The sequence below is a fragment of the Pyrus communis genome, chromosome 14 (assembly GCF_963583255.1).
Source record: "Pyrus communis chromosome 14, drPyrComm1.1, whole genome shotgun sequence".
In the NCBI taxonomy this organism is placed as follows: Eukaryota; Viridiplantae; Streptophyta; class Magnoliopsida; order Rosales; family Rosaceae; genus Pyrus; species Pyrus communis.
The window spans coordinates 2,766,699-2,784,669 of record NC_084816.1 but is presented as its reverse complement, the minus strand read 5'-3'; the positions used below and the strand labels follow the sequence as shown (position 1 = coordinate 2,784,669).

Below are 17,971 nucleotides of genomic sequence, written 5' to 3'. Positions count from 1 at the left end.
GGAGGTTTCTGACTTTCAGGAGGATACCACCCCTATGGAAGATTAGAATCTTAGACATAAACTATTTTCTAGTTGAAATTTAGATAATAGGGCTAAATTCCACCTAGTGGCTGAACCCCCCCTTTGTTTTTTGTTTAATTTTGAACAATTTTCTTTTCTATTTGGATTATTTGTTGGTGATTTGTTTTTGGATATTAAGTTTTAATTAATTATCATCCTTGAATACTTAAATTATTTAGAATGGATATTTGTTTTTAGAACTTTTATGCATGTGACCGATTCAAATTAATTTTTATTTCTACGTATGACTAGTGGGAAAGTTAGTTGTCTGGCAGATAGTGCAACCACACACACCGTTTTGCGTAAACACATCTATTTCACTAACTTCATCCCTAAGAATGCACCTTTGACAACCCTCTCAGGCCCATCCAACCTGATTGAATGATACGGTAAGGCACGCATAATGCTGTCCAATGGTACAATTTTGAACATTGTGAGGCATTTTATTTTCCGTGTTCCGGAAGAATGTTGCCGAGTTTCAAGAACATTAGAGATAATTACCACGCTGAAACCTATGTAGAAAATGGAGTTGAATTTATGTGCACAACTTCCTACGAATATGACTAGAAGTGTATGCTAGAGAAGATGGAGCGTATCCCGAGTGGTTTGTATACTACAACCATATGCCCTATAGAAAGCTACTGTGTGGCCGGCCCTACCTCTGGGACCGTGCACGAAATTACACTTTGGCCTGATCGTGTGGGACACCCTGGACGAACAGCGATGCATTGTATCCTCAAATTATCATACGAGCATCCACTAACCTGAAGTTTAGGTTCAATTCAAGGAATCACATGTCAAACTTGCTCTATGGGAAAGCTTATTATCAAGTCTTCTTATGACAAAATTCGTTCAAATCTTTTTTTTTTTTTTTTTTTTTTTGTACAAAGGATTCAGGGGGACATTTGTGGATCGATTCATCCTCCATGTGGACCATTTAGATATTTTATGGTTTTGGTTGCCGCTTCTACACGTTGGTCACACGTGTACTTGTTGTCCACAAGGAACGCTGCATTCTCCAAACTGTTGGCTCATGTTATCAAGCTCAAGGCTCACCACCCTGATTATCCGATCAAATTTATTCTATTGGATAATGCTGGAGAATTCACATCTAAAACTTTTGATGCCGAATCTGCTTGAGTATTTACACACTCAATGAAGAGTGTTATAAACTTCTTATTTAAGTGTGATTGTGTAAATCCTAGATTAGATTTGATTCTAGTTAATTTTTCCTATTCCTTGGAGGAGAATGATTTATTCTCTCCCTTATTACTATAAATAAAGGCATTTTCTCCCTTATTACTATAAATAAAGGCACTGTGTACGGGGAAATAACACATCATTTACACAACCCTACAAACACATCTCTCTCTATATATTTTCTCTGTGCCGCCGACCCCTTCTCATTGTCAGTTAAATATAGGCCACAACTCTTCTTATTTTATAGTTTAAATTCAGAGAAATTATACTTTATGACTCAGGGACACATCACTTGCTAAAACATCTATGTGTTTTTGGGACAAAGATTCATTTTGGATTTCACTATCCGGAGTCTAAGGACATTCAAACCACTTAAATTAAATCTAACAATTTTCATTAACTCATTTCTCTGGCCTCACAAACTAAGGGCTCCAATTTCTCTTTCACACAAACCAAAGACTTGAATTTCTTGGTCCTTAGAGCAAGTCCACTGGGATCACATAGGCCAACTCACATAGGACGACACCCAAGCCGTCCTATAGGCCGGCCCAGAATGTGCTGAGCCAAGGCCCGACCTATGTGACGTCACGGGCCGTTTTAAATTTTTTGCTCCAGGTGCATGGTCGCGAGTGGCCGACAGCGTCGCAGAGGCGGGGGCCCACTGTGCAGGGGCAATATGGGGTTTCGGCGTGGGGACACTTGGCTCCTCTCTGTCCGTTGGATTTCTAACGGCTAGTTTTATGGGCCATTGGAAGGATTTCCAACGGTAAGAAAAATTTGAAATTTAAAATTAATGGCTACTGACGTGGCACAATGAGGACCATTCGATTTTCAGATCAACGGTTCAAATTTTTCCGCAAAAAAAAACTTTAAAATAAATAAATAAAGTGTCAGAAATAAATAATATTTTTTTATAAAGTCATAAATTAAAAATAAAATTATTATTTTTTTATTATTTTATAATAAAAAATAATAATATTTTAATGAAATTGTCTAGGCTATTTTTTTTAGGGATGAATATGCATTTAGGCTATTACTGTTCATTGAGTGGATTCAATGGGCTGGATGCTGGCGCATTTTTTTAGGGGTAGACTTTCTCTTAGGCTCCAGACACAAGGGTTCAAAGAAAATCCGAATTCATGTTTTCGTATTTTTGCACCCTTTCGAGTGGTGCATGAATGTTTATGGAAAACTGTTACTCCTTTGTCATGGCGGATATTCAAAATCAATTACATATAAAACCAATTAATTGAAGAAGCTTGAAATTTTGAAGCGAAGGAAAACAACATTATAGAAAGGGAGATTATATTCTTTTTCATAAAGCTGGGTCATATGCATCATGTTGTTCAAATTTTTGTAATCAGTTTATTTATAATTGATATAGGATACTTAAAGAGAGCTCTATATATAGCGCCAAAACTTTTACCATATTTCAAGGAACTCCACTAGTTTTTAAACATGTCAAGAAAAGACAAAAATCATAAAAACAACTAAAGCCTAACCAAAAACATGGAAACAATGTTTTAAAATGCCAATCATAGCCCTAAGGCTTTAAGGCTGTTAATAGAACCTAACTCTCACAACTCCAACAAAATTAATATGTGTCATAAGCTCAACTCATCCTTGATTATTTCTGCAGAATCAGTTTTGAAACCATATGTAGAATCAATTTGTATCATTTATTACTAAAATCAGTTCAACCCATTCGCGACCATTGTTGCAAAATCAATTCAATCCGTTTTTGAGCATTTTTGCAGAATCAATTCAACCATCTTCGGTCATTTTTGCAAAATCAGCTCAACTCGTTGTCGACCATTTTTGTATAATCAATTCAATCAGTCATTGACCATTTGTGCAGAATCGGTTCAATCCGTCCTCGATAATTTTTGTAGAATCAGTTTAACCAACCTTTGACATTTTTTGCAGATTCAGTTCAACCCGCTTCCGACCTTTTGTGTAGAATCAGTTCCAACAGCCATTTGTGTAGAATCAGTTCAACCTGTATTCGACCATCTTTGCAGAATTAGTTCAACCTGTCTTTGACCATTTTTGCAGAGTCAGTTCTTGACTAATTTTGTAGAATCAGTTCAACCCGTCCTCGACCATTTTTGCAAAATCAGTTCAACCTATCCTCGACCATTTTTGCAGAATCCGTTCAACACGTCATCAACCATTTTTGCAGAATCAGTTCAACCTGTCCTTGACCATTTTGTAGAATCAGTTCAACCAATTTTCGACATTTTTGCAGAATCACTTCAATTAGTCTTCAACCATTTTTTTTGCGGAATCAGTTCAAATTGTCCTCGACTATTTTTGCAGAATCAGTTCAACCCGTCCTCGACCATTTTTGCATATTCAATTCAACCCGTCCTCGATCATTTTTGCAAAATATTTACAGTGTAATCTATGTAGATGAATGACTGCTAATACTCAACGCTCAATAATAAGTGTTTATATAAAACAAAAAAAATGATAACTAATGGGTTGGGAATGTGTAATACATGTGAAGGTGACAAATTTATATAAACGATAGTTGTCGTAGTAGAACAGAGCTACAAGGGTCACCAGTGCTAAAAGCATCATAGTCACCATCGCAAAAAACATCATACAACAATGCATGTCCAGCATGAGGAGATGTGCAAATCCAATTTACATAAGAAGAGATAGAGTGGTCGTAATTAACTACTGATCGCCGCCGACAAAGTTAGCCTTCTGCCAGATTTCACTAAAACTAGTAGATTCAAAGGTAGAAGCTAAATACAAAAGTTTCAATTCTCCAAGAAAGTAGACAACGAATAAACAAAATGCAGTTAATGAAAATCTTCAAAGCATCCTCATCTTTTCTTTAGTATAGAAGATAGGCTAATGCCTAACAACAAAACTAAACATAAACAAAACGATGCTTAAAAACCCTTACAATGTCTTTTTAAATCAGCCGACCAACGCCACAAGGAGGCCTCTAAAAAATACGACAACCAGACTCTACTGACATCTATCACCATTCATCAAAGCCGTGCAAATAGCCACCGTTTCATATAAAGGGTGGAGGGCAATGAGCAACAAGCAGTTTTGTGGAGGGAATCACCCTCAACAAAGATGGAGAGTTGTCAAAATTTAAAACTTCAGGTGAAATATACTCGAGAGTATATTTTTACTCACCATCTTATTTATCGTTGTTGGATGATGAGCATTATCATCATTTGAGATTAATAAGTTAAAATGAGGTTCATACGGTAAGACATTTGATCATTATAATGACGAAAATTTAATAAAATACAGACAATTATAAATGTAGAGACTTGAAATTCCGAAAAGATAGCATCAAGTCCTACTGATCGTTTCATGGAAAACCAAGAAAAAGTCACCTACAATGAACAAAATACATACTGGCAAAGTCCAGAACATTATGATTACTAACTGGGACTCTGTAAATATAATATTTACGTCATACGTGGCCTTAATAACCTTACAAATATCCCTTTTTTATTTTATTTATTTATGTTTTAAGGCTGCAAATAAGCATTTGCCATTTGCAAATATTTTAAGCAGTAGTAATTCTCTTCAGAAGGTGAGACAATTTTAATTGTTTTTGTTATTAAACTAGGGTTAGCGTAGTCTTATTTAATTAATTAATAGTTTAATGTGTGCTTCATATTTGTGAGGGTACAAGATATTATCCGAGTGCGGTCGTACAAGATCGGCTAAACGAAATATGTCAGAACGTGCAGATTCAATTATCTATATATTAGTAAGAGAATTTTTCTTGTCAACTTTTTGCTATTTTTTTTTTATTTTGCCATCATTTTTTATGCTCATTATTGGCAAAAGGAAGGGTAAAATAGTAATTTTATAACTTTTAACAAAATAACAATCATATCCTTATTTTTCCTATTTTATTTTTTTTATATACTTATTTTTTTAATTTTACCTTCACTTTTAATATACAATATTTACAAAGACAAAACAATACTTATGTAATATTAAAAAAAATTACACTTATCAAAGAAATTGTTCACACACACAAAATGTGTGCTCTTTGCTAGTTTTCTTAGAAAAGCAGGCTTTGAATGTATTAGCCATTATAATATTCATTAGTTGGAATAGTGAAAAGACTTTACCATGATAAAGAATATTTTTGTAACTTAAATTTTAAAGGAAAAATAATAATAATGTCATATTTTATATGTATTAATTTTTATTCTTCTTTAAAATATTTAAAAAATATTGTCTCAATATAAAATTAAGTATTAAAAATATACTTCATATGTAATTTTTCTATATTTAAAGTCATTTTCACGATAATAAATTTAACAAAGAATTTTTTTGGTACCATCATCACACATAGGGGTTACTAATTAATTTATTCATGTAATAACACGTGTATTTTTTTACTTATTTATGTGTATTTGTTTATTAATATTAACCTCTAAGTTCATCATGTAATAACTACTGCGTCAATCCATACTATAAGTCTGTAACACCTAAATTCACAATAAAATTAAAATACCAAATCAACTAGTCAGATGTCAAAATATGTATAATGTTAGCACTCACGTAAGTCCAACATAAAACCCTTCGCAGCCAAATGAAAACATGGAACCAGAACAAAATCTAGAGGATAACCATATCCTAAATCCAAAAAGAGTTTGCGAGGGTATATGGTGTAAATGTCGAAGATGAGAGTATTAGATTTAAAGAAAAACTAATGAAAATAGCTTGTAAACTTTGATTTTTAACAATAAAAATCAAATAAATAGTAAAGTGAATAGTACCATGATTGACTTTTTAGTGTAAAAATATGGTTTTTCGTTAAAGTGAACAGTACCAGAAGCTTTTCGTTAAAGTTCCCTAGATTTAAAGGTTATTTATCTTTTGTATCATTTATGTTTGAGGTGGTTTTCAAAATGGTTCATAAGGGTTTAAATTTTTTTTTTTTTCACATCGCGCTCACCATGAGATTTAAGATTGTATCAATTTACACCTTTTGTTTATTTTACTTAATGTGGTGCAAATATGGTTTATATGTGAACTTAATTACAAGTTCTATACTCACCAATCACCATGTCATTAATTTAATGAATATTCAAATGTTTCATTAGACAAAAGGCATAAATTATTACAATTTCAAAACTTCAAGGTGCAATATGAGGAAATTAAAATCTCATGACAAGTTTTAAAGCTAGAGGTTGTAAAATATAATTAACCCTAAATTTAAATTTCAGTTAACAATTGGTGGTTGTACACAATAATTTCCACACAATGTATAGTGTTAATTTTTTTTCCTTTTGTTAAATAAGGACAGGAGAATATGTCTGGTGAAATAAGGACAATAATTGTGCAAATATTGAAATATATAAATAACAACAAGGACAATTAATAATGATGTTGGAAAAAAATGGGTGAACGTAACAGATACGGTAGTAGTTAAAAAGGATGGGGGACATTATGATAGGTGCAAGGTTTACCATTGAAGTCGCTTTTGAAAGTGAAATTTGCAGTGTTTAGGGGGTTTCAAGTCCAATATTAATATATAAGCAATAAAAAAATAATAGTAAAACATAGACTATGAGCAGAAGAAGCGCAGGGAACCCCGCAGGCTTAATACTACAAAATACTAATCTTAATTAATGTGGTTCTTAGAAGCCCTTCACATTTTATTTGATTTTTCTGCGTATTTTTTATCTTGGTTTGGAGTAGGCAATTACATGTTGACCTGATTGTTAATCTTGAGAAGAAGGTAACTTATGACCAAATCAAAAGTCGTTTGGAAATGCTTTTAAAATAACTGAAAACACTATTGGTGAAATTGTTTTAGGAACCAATTTTTAGTAAAAACTCAAGTAAGTCCTGCACTTAAATTGTTTCCTGGAAGAATCGACCAATATCATTCATTTCAGAGGAACATGCTAAACAAAGAAGGAAAATTTAAACAGATGTGAATTTCTTCACTGATTAAGCATAACCTATATTGGGCAGGAAAAACGAGAGTGAAATCTGTGTTTTGGTGCTGTGAAACGTGTTCTTTTTGAGCTTTATGGAGGTGGGAAACTGGCTAAACTTTTATATGTTCCGGAACTTCGTTTTCAATTGACATGCGATCCTTTATATGGAACAAATGCAATGACTTTTGAGTCTGACTATGGAGGAGCTTAAGCATTGACATCGAGGTTGACGATGTGGAGGACAGAAGCTAAGCATACACTTGTAAAGAGAAATAATGAGTATGGTGGAATCATAGGTCAACAACGACTGTTATTTTTTTTTTTTGGCTTGTACATATTTACCAGTGTTAGACCGTTAGTAAACAACTAGTTTTACCATTGTAAAATGTTTTAAATAATTTGCAATATATAATATTTTAATTTGAACTAAAGGATGAATTTGTTTTGTTTTGTACATTTTGTTTAAAAAAAAAAATGAAAAAAACGATTACTAATTTTAGGAACCAGCAAGTTTTGCTCCCTGCGAGGAAAGTTTTCTCGTATCCTTTAGCGAGAAATTTTCAAATTCCTCGCCAAGTTTTTAGATTTTACACCTTTTGGAGGCATCCTAGTAGTGACGAAAGGACCTTTTAGTGATGATCAAACTGATTTTCAGCGATGAAATAATCGTCGCAATAATTTTAAGAGCGAGGAAAATAATTCTTGCTGCAGACTATTTCCTGAGAGGGCTACTAAGAGGACCTGGTGAGGAATATTTTTTCTAGCCAAAAACATTTCACGAGGAAAATATCCTCGCTAAACAGCTTTTTCGTTGTAGTGTACATTGATGCATTAGGACTACGTAGTTTGGCATGTTATATTATTGGATTAACATGAGGACTATATATTCAAATATGATAGGGCTTGATTTTGTGGATAATATGACAACTTATTAATAAATGCATATTTTTTACATGATAGATTATTTGATAAAAGTAATATATTTAACTGAAGTTATTGGTGTTAGCCCGCTAATGAGGGTGAACGTGGGGTGATAAGTACGAGTAAGCTCGATTCAAGGTTTGTAACTCTCCAGTGCAATCGAAAATATACTAGCAAATGATGTAAGAAACTTGAACTAATTGAAATCAAAGGGCAAATATGTTGCTGACAGACTTACAGTAATAATACCACTAATTATTTACTTAGACACAAGTCCAAAGGATATAAAATAGAAAGAAAATAATCTAAAGAAGTTAGATTACAGAAAATTTCCTTCTCTGAGCCTTATGACTTAAACTGTGTGCTTAATTAGGAGGATATATAATTGGTCTCAAGTTCTTTGTTTAGGGATAGGATAAAGATTGAGTACACTAAACGCTATCAGTTTAGACATCTCGTATGGTATGTCTAACAAGATCTCCATATTATCAATAATGTAAATTAGTCTTTACACTTGAGATATCATAGTTGTCTTATTAATAAATTGTTGATTTTTGATAATACTCGGGTCGAAAAGAATGTGTCTCTAAGTATTGTTGGGATCCGTGGTTGATTCATACAGAAGTGTGAATACACTCTTAAAAATCCATACTAAAGGAGAAGAATATTCAACATATGATTCCAGAATCTTTTGCTTGAGTATTGACTGTAATTGAGAAAGAGTTCTAATCACATTAACTCATGTGAATCATGTGAAAGTTAGAATTGACATTTGAGGCACGCTTACATGAATTTCGTGCTCTAATACTGTGTGATAAAAGTAATGACATAAGAACGACCATATTGCAGTGCAGTTTTAGTTAAATAGATTTTCTACCGTTTTACTTAGTTTTGGTAGCTGTGATTAGTGTTTAAAACTTCCACAAAAGTGTCGATATTTATGTCGAAATATCCAATAAATAAGGATTGATACGGAAAGGGTGAAATGCATTCACGCTATATCAGCGAGTTATAGGAAAGTCAATGAATGTAGATGATCTTTTACCAATTTATTATAGAAAATTTGCCGAACTCATTGCACATCTCCAATTTTTAAATTTCTTTTTTGAGATATTTTTTTCTAATTTTGGCTAAACCTGAATTAGTTAATTTACCCACTCCATATCATATAATTTCTGTCAAATGTAACCGATATTGATATATCCATAGGTTTGTATATTGATTTTCACTTTTATTGATGTTTTAAACAATGACTATGATATATTGCTGGCTAGGTCTCATTCTTAACCTTACATAAACCCTAAGGATTACCGATAATGATTCATGATAAAAGGGATTCGCTGATAAGGTAACATATGAAACTATATTTAATGATGTATATGTAGCAAGTGGCCATTTACAATAGTAGTGGAAAAGAGTTAGGTTCTTACATGGCGACGACATGGGTTTTCGAACCTGTCAATGACTAATCTAACATCTAATCTAAATTTTTTTTTTTAAAACAAAAATAAAATGATGTATATGTCTATCAAATGACAAATACATTGAACTAGTTAACATGTTAGACTTTATGATAAGATAACGTATCAAAACACATCTAACAACATATCTACTAGTAAAAGACGCAATTACATTCAATTATTAGCATACTAAACTAGCTGATATGGTAATATATCTAGAGTATCCGTATACTCATTTTTTAACTTTTCATATATTCTCTTAATTTACGATCATTGGAATGAATAAATTGAAGAAGATAATGACTAAAAATTAAAAAGCGTACATGAAAACTAAAAATAAATGCGTAAAAAACATTATTCTATATCAATTAGTTGTTTAGTTTTCAACTGCGGTGTACATTCCATGTTAAGCTATTTGAAAACCATGCCCAACATCAAATTGCTCCTCTACTTTAAATATTAAACATTAAATAAAGAAGAGGGAAAGGGTGGAGCGGGGGGTAAAAGTGTGATATTATTCATGGTGTCTATAATTGTCAACAGGGAGTGTTTGTCGTGTAGTGGGACACTATGGGGCGTCTGAGATTGGAATTAAAGAGAAAGAAAGAGAGCAGAACGGACAATTGATATTAGAATGGGTAAATGAGAATTTTTTTTTTGAAGTTTTAATAAAAAGTTTTTGATACTGTTTATTTTAATGAAAAATTGTATTTTTACATTAAAAAGTCAATTCAGTTAATATTCATTTTATCATTTATTTTGTCATTATCGTTAAAACTTAAAACTTTCAGATTATTTTCATTAATTTTTTTTTCTATTTATTGAAAACATAATCTGGTAATTCAAGTTTTATAAAACAATTGAGATTTGAGATACATTGAAATTTTTTATTTTTTTATTTTGTTAAATACTCTGAAATTTTTCTCTTGACCAAGGGCAATGACTACGATAAAAATCAAGGATTAAAAAATGAAAAAGATGAAATATGACATATGAGGGTGTAGGGTAGGTATAGGATAGGACAGGTTTGTACTGTATTTCCTTTGTTTATTTTTCAAGAAGAAAAACCACACTCTTCCTCTCTCTCTCTTACTTTCTCTTTCTCTATCTCCATCTTTCTCTCTCTCTCTCTTCAAAACTCTCTTCTAACGCATATTCACAGATGGGAGGTGAATCGTGGGTGTTTAATGGTACAAACCTGCTTTTTGAAGAGAAAGAGAACCTGATGCCCTTTTGATGTGTGAGTGGGTGGTGCTGTTTTTCTCACTTCTCTCTCTCTCTCTCTCTAGAGTTGCTTAATAGTCTCCAAGACTACATTTTTCTCTCTCATTTCGCAGACCAAACCAACCCAGGAAAAAAAAAAGCTTCAAAATCAAATAATCCCCATCTAAGCTAGCTGCGATTTCTTTGATCTTGGGTTTGTTTTCTCTTCCTCAAAAACTGCTTCTTTTTTGAATTTTTTTTCTCTTTCTTGCTTGCACAAATGGAAACAAGACCAGAATCTGGTCATGGGATTTAAACTAGATTTTGTTGTCTCAGATGTGTTGGGATTTAAACTAGATTTTGTTTACTTCATGTTCAAAGATTTGGTCTTCTTTCTTTGTAAATCTCTCCTCTCACTCTACTTGTTGGGTTTTGTCAGATTAATTTCTTGCCCAAAAAATTCATCTTTTGGGGAGTTCATAAATCATGATCTCATGCTGTTGCTACTTCAAATCTTTCATGATTTTGCTATGAAGAGATTGGATTTGTTGTCGAACTATGGTACATAGGGATTGTTGAGTCTAAAGTCTCAAATTTTGACCAATATTTCCACATAAAATATCACTCCCATGAATTTTTAGACTCCAGAAAAAAATTGAATATCTTTACTGTTGGGTTCTGTTGTTTGCTTGCTCAATTGGGTTCCTTGTTGTTTCGATGTTTTTGAAAAATAATTCAGATGCTTTAATTTCACTCATTCGCTTCACATAAAATAACGTTTCTTGAAGGGTCTGGAATAATAATAATCTCCTACCTTGTTCATAATCTGGACTCTTTCCTCAAAAACCCATGATCTCATGCTCCTTTTTCCTTTCTCTTAATTGCAGGTTGATGTTATGGATGAAGATTCTAATGGGACTGTTTGATTTTTCTTCATTTGCTGCTTTCAGCTAGTATTTGCGGTTCTGCTTGTAGTGAACAGTAATAGTTCTAGAGATAGAAAGAAACTTAGAGAGAGAAAGGGTCATTATATATGCTGAAATCTAAGTTCAAGATAAGGTGTGGAGGTAGAGAAGATATTACTAGAGCTTGTGACTGTTGGCAAAACAGCACAAGTAGAAGAGAGAAGAAGAAGCAGCTTTTCATCAGATGTTATCTTTTGAAAAACTTCCACCAGATCCCCCATGTCATCATCCCCAACCTTTGATCATCAACGATGCTAGTACTAGTCATGAGCAGCCTTTAGATCTATCTAATAATCCACCCCTTCCCAAATTCTCCATCAGGTATAATCTCTCTTCTCTCACTCTCTCTCTCTCTCTCTCTAGAAATGAAAATATGAACAGTTGATGATGATCATAACTTGGGTTTTTGTTTTTCTTACATGGGTTTCTAACTGCTTCTCTTTTTCTTGTGTGATCTCAATGTTTATCGCATATCATCTTAGGCTTGTTGAGTCAGATCCAGAGAGAGATGCAAATACATGTGGTCTTGTTGCTTGTGGCTCAGTCCAACATATGGGGGGCCTTAAGTCATGACCACCCCATCTTTGTCTCTATTTTTAGTGTGTGTTTTGGGGCTTTTTTTTCCCTGCTTTGGCTAATAAACGAAACTCGTTCACGGCTCTTATTCCCCCCCCAAAAACCACACGTTTCTTCTTGTGATTAATTTCCCTAATCCATGCTGTTAATCCACCCAACTCAATGTTAATTGTTGCTTATGATTTCATGTCACCCTACCTTAATCTCCCATGAGTTTTAATAAGTCTCTCAGACGGCGATGTTTAGAAGAGAGAGACTTACATGAAACGGAGCGCTTGAGTTTTAATCCATATCTGCAGACTTCATATGGATATTACTCTCAACTGTTTCTGTGTGTTTATGTATTTTCTTTTTCCTTTTTTGCTTCAGGGTCCATTTATTTATTCCCTTTCTTTGATTAGCAACTTTCATACAATAAAGCTTGAGTTCTCTTTGGACTCAGTCTAAAGGTGTCTAAGCTTAGCTGAATGGAATTGACCGTTTGTGTGAAGAATCAGATGTAAACGATGTTTTTACGTTATGCAGAGATTATGTTTTTACTTCCCGGTGCAAGAATATCGAGACCAACTGGCCTTTTTCTCAGAAGAATTTGCAACTTTGCTTGAAACATGGTGTGAACGATCTGTTGCCACCATTTGAGAATCTTGATGAAGTAAGGAACCAACCCATTAAGAGATGTATGGTTGAAAGCGAAAGGAAAACCGATCTTGATGTTTCAAAATCTTCCGGGCTAGATGATCACGCAGTATTAAAGTCTTCGTATACCAAACTGAAGGAAAAGCTAACAGAAGCTTGCACAGACACTAAAACAACCACTTCATGCAGGTCTGAAGGAGAAAATGATTTTCCATCCACACTTACGAGTATTTCTCAATCTGAAATAGAGGAGTCAGTTCCTACGAACGGGCCGTCAAGGTTGCCGTTAGAAACTGATACTTCCTTGGAAGCTGCATCAGTTGAAGCAGTTGAAACAGCAGGTCCTCCTGTTGTTGTTGTCAACAAAACCGGAAGCACGACGCGACCCTCGGGTAAGAAGTGCAGATTGGTGGTGAAATTCAGCAGCCACGCAGAGAGAAGCTCAACCGAAGATATTGCTTCGAATATTACTACCATTTCAGAAACAATGACTTCACAAATTTGCCCTGTTTGCAAAACCTTCTCATCGTCCTCTAATACCACCTTGAATGCTCATATTGATCAGTGCCTTTCCGGGGAGGCAACTCCCAAGTGGACTCTGGATTCAAAACCGATTACAAGGTACAGAATTAAGCCGAGGAAAACCAAATTGATGGTGGATATATATACTACTGCCCAGCATTGCACATTAGAAGATCTCGATAGAAGAAATGGTTCGAGCTGGGCCACGAGCGTTTCAAGCTTTCCTACTCAGGATAAGGAGAAGTCTGAGATGCCGGTTGAAGAGAAAAGGAAAAAGGTATCTTCAGTCCATCCCGATGATATTGATGTCGGTCCAGTCTATGTAGACGCCAATGGCACGAAAGTTAGGATTTTATCGAAGTTTGATGATGCACCATCGCCATCAGCGCCCAAAGCAGTACAGCATCTTCGACCAAGAAAACCTTTGAAAGCTGGTAAAGGAAGCAAATTCCTTTCAGCAAAAAAGCAAAAGCGCCATGCATCTAAACATCACAAGTACCTTAAGCTTGCTCCTCAAAGCAAAGATTTTCTCTCTCCCAAGGCTCATTCTTCTCAGGTACGCCGCTCTTGCTTTCTGTAGTTACTTTCGGCATAAGTCTCACCACCTTATTGACAGCATGCGCTTCGATGCAATAAAAGGAAAACGGATAAAGAAAAAAAACATTGCTATATTTTTTAATGACAATTATATGTATATGCTCTCAATATGCTTGAATCCCAATGCGTTTCCTTGGACTTTGTTGGTGCTAGCATTGCTTTTTCCGTTGAATTAAAAGGTTAATTATATCTTTGTTGCAAATGTGCTGGTTTTCCAAAATTAACATGTGGTGAAATTGTGTTAAACAGATTCATGGGGGTCAAGAAACCTGTGGAGCGAAAGAAAATTCCGTGGAAGGACAGCAAATGGAAAAGCAGCTCAATTCCTGTAATCCCGGAGCTTTAAGAGGATGGGCTTCTTCCAAACGCACTGGTGTTGTAAAGAAGTTGAACAAGAAGCATGTGTCTCAGAACGTTTTGGTTGAGAGTGATCAAACATGTTTAGATAACTGTCATGTGGAGGGAATCCGTGGTAGAAAGGTAGTGAATTTGTCTGGAAATCCAATTTCTTCTCCTGAAAAAAGTGGGAGCACAGAGAATGCATGGGATGAAGCTCAAGCCAGTGAGAAAAGCGACTGCTCTCCGTGGAGAACGAGAACAGGAAGCCCCTTTCCTGTTGAGCAAAGCCAGCATCAGTTTAGCCAGGACAGAACTTTTTCACTCAATAATTGCATGCTAAACCGTACTTACTCTGACGTGAACTTTGCACCTGTGTTGAGCAACAATACAATTGGTTCTGCTGCTGATCTCACCAAAAATTTTGATAGTCCCCCTCGTGCTAGCAAAAAACTATCTAAGAGCCGTGATGCCCCCAGATCAAATGCTAGGAAATTCCTCCCACCAAAGAAAAATGTGTTGGCTATTGGCAGTCAGGTATCTTTGACTGAATCCAGTCCCAGTGTCGCTAAGAATTGCTCAGCTGCTAAGAATCAAGGGCAAAGGGAAGAAGCAGATAAAGAGGTTGCTGCCTGGGATCCTGAGGCTGATCAACAGCGTGATTTCATGCATAATTTTGCTGGAAAGCGGTTTAGAAAAGATAGTAGCGATGAAGTATTGCTATCCAGAAGCACTGTGTTGCAAAGGAGAAAAGGTAGAGGTTCCTTAAGTAGCTCTAGAAGGAATGAACCCATGGCCTTGGAAAGTTCTCAATTTGCACCCAAGTTTTATGGAAATGATGAGAGGGAAAAGATGGATACTTCTGGTACTGTTCGTGATGAATATCTGGAAAAAGTTGATGGCCTGGGAGTTGCTGAGAGAGAGGATCAAATCCATGATCGTGACATGATTACTGAAAAGCCTTCCCTAATTGGTTTCTGTGAAACCAAAGCGGTAACGAGTCCAACTGATCCAAGCATTAGTAATGATGAGCAAGAGATGTTTTATGGTGATGAACTGCCAGATGGCACACTTGGGCAGAATGTTCATAGCACGGAGGAAATGGATACTCAAGATGGCCAGGGAAGCTATTTTCCTGAGGTTGATCCAATACTTATCCCAGGGCCACCAGGATCATTTTTGCCAAGTCCTAGGGATATGGGGTCAGATGATTTTCAAGGGAATTCGTCACTAACCACAAGCCGAGTTCAATCATCTCAAGATCAACTTGACTTCATCGATGGGGATTCATCAGATTCACCTGTTTCTACAACATCAACCATCTCTAATTCCAGAGGGACAAAATTTGATCCGAAGTATTCTGAGCCCTTATCATCCATAGGACCTCAATCCGCTCAAGACAAGATCGGGCCGGGCCTATCGCGTGCAGTTAGTGGCACTTCTGAAGAAATTAATGCCATTGTAGCTCAACAGATTACTAGTACAGCAGCTGACAGACTTTCTTTTGATAGAGAAAACCTTAAGGTCAACAAGATATCTCTCGAGAGGGGACCTATCAGCTTCAAAAGTAACGATCAGCCTTGCTGTTGTCAACGGAAGGATAGAACTTCTCAGGGTGTGGCTTTAAATTATCAAGAATCACCACTATTAATGCGGCGAGCAATGGCAGTGCCTGCCTTGGGAAAGCAAATGGGTGGCAATCCAAGCATAAGAATTAACACTTTGGAGTCGGGGTCTGACATGCCAGGCTCGTTCTTTCTGAGCGGTTGTACAACATTGAGATCTGAACAAGCAGTTTTCCCTTTCACCAAGTCCTCTTCCGGTCACCATCCTTCGAAGGGTTCTCCAGATGGCAAAGGGAAGTTGTCCGGTCACGGTGATTGCGATTCTGTTAGTCCGTCCGCTTCTAATTCGATACTCAGGCTAATGGGAAAGAATTTGATGGTGGCCAACAAAGATGAAGATACATCAGCTCCACCGGTGCAGGCTCAACCACTTGGGCAAACTAACCAACTAACTTCACAGTTTCCGACATTCTCAGGAGTTGTTCCTGGCAATCTTCAGAATCAGTTTTACCATTCCTTTCAACATAATTTCCCTCATGGTTCCGTAATCTTAGGTCAAGATCCACATAACAAGGTGGGGGAATGTTTTAGAAGCTATAGCAATCCGAAGACACCACAAGTGGTTGCACGAGGACCTGCAAGCTTGTTTCCAAAACATCGTACAGATGGCAGTTTTGTGTCATCCATGGAGCCCCATGAGCATAAAGGCGATTGTAATTATCCAATGCCACAGAACAGGTCTATAAGCAAACCCATTGGAGGAGCACCTGCGTTTCATATGGAGAGCATTATGAACCCTCCTGACCGCCAACGCAAGAATGGACATTCTGCTTTCAGTGCCAGTAAAGAAATTATCATCATTGATGATGTTCCGGAAAGTGAAGCTGATTTGGCCTGCAATGTTGCAAAGTACTCAGAAGGGTTGACGGAAAGCCAAGTAGTTTGTTCCAGCATTCCAGTACAAGCGGCTCCGAGTTATAACTCAAAGCGTGTGAAGAATCCTCTCTCTCATTACGAGTCACAGGAACCTTCTTTACGTTGTGGAGCACCAGTTTTGTACAACACCACCTTGCATGCAGTTCCCTCCAGGCTAGCCACTAATAGTAGTCCTGTTAAATGGAGCTGTACTACTTCAGAAGGCTCGGGTGTGCTGCAGCGGGCTCCTTTTCTTGCAGCGCCATCTCCAAGAGGACATCTGAGATCTACACTGTACTCTCCGAGCTTGTCATAGCAAAACATGTGGCATTTGAATGATGAGCACAAGGTTTTGCATTAATCAAACTTGTACTGATCGTAGCTCGTAGATTACTGATTTCCGGAAACTTAAGTCTATGGCAAAGAAATGGCGTGCGGTTGATCAAAGATGGAGCCTCCACATGCTTGTGCTGTTACTCTACCAAATGTTGATTCAAAATGATGCAATTTTTTTTCAGGTTTCTGCTTAGGCATGCTTTTAGCTATCCAGAGAATAGACAGTGTTTTACAGTTGACATAAAAGCTTGGCTCGAAAGTGAATATTGTCGAGCATCGGTATAAGTCAAGTGTTTATGTATTTTCTGTCCCTTTTTCTTCTTTCTTATAGATTTTTGTTAGAGGTACTTAATTTCCTTGTGCGTTTGGCCTCTCCTTGATCAAATGTGAATTACAGCACCATGTTCTAGTCTTGAAAATCGATATTTTTTCCGGTTCATCACGAATTGCGAATCCCGATTCATCTGCAGTTCCGTTAATTAGTACGCATTCGACTACTTCAAAGATAGATCAAATTCATTTGCTTGGAGGGCAAGAGGTTCTTTATAGTCTACGTTGATTCATCATTATTTTTAAGAAAATTTATATAAACATATAGCTAAGTTATATATAAAACTGGAATTGAATATATATCTCTCATTTTTTTCTGGTCTGGAAGTAAAAATGTTCATGCTTATTCAAAGTCCTGGTAACGTCAATTAATCTTTCTATGAGCAGAAGAGCTTTGGAATGCATGG

The 17,971-nt window shown here is 35.8% G+C and overlaps 1 protein-coding gene across 3 annotated transcripts; it reads left to right on the top strand.

Annotated features, from left to right (window-relative positions):
* The first annotated feature begins 10,656 nt into the window (after positions 1-10,656).
* On the top strand, positions 10,657-17,636 carry LOC137715237 (uncharacterized). Of its 3 annotated transcripts, XM_068454490.1 has the most exons (5): positions 10,657-10,823; positions 10,921-11,000; positions 11,674-12,072; positions 12,853-14,041; positions 14,332-17,636. In XM_068454490.1, the coding sequence occupies exons 3-5, from the start codon at positions 11,936-11,938 to the stop codon at positions 17,212-17,214; spliced, it is 4,209 nt and encodes a 1,402-aa protein (XP_068310591.1). In that variant the 5' UTR covers positions 10,657-10,823; positions 10,921-11,000; positions 11,674-11,935; the 3' UTR covers positions 17,215-17,636. The 3 variants fall into 3 exon arrangements, with proteins under 3 accessions (XP_068310591.1, XP_068310592.1, XP_068310590.1); XM_068454491.1 differs by lacking the exon at positions 10,921-11,000; XM_068454489.1 differs by lacking the exon at positions 10,657-10,823 and having other exon boundaries at positions 10,840-11,000.
* Positions 17,637-17,971: the final 335 nt, after the last annotated feature.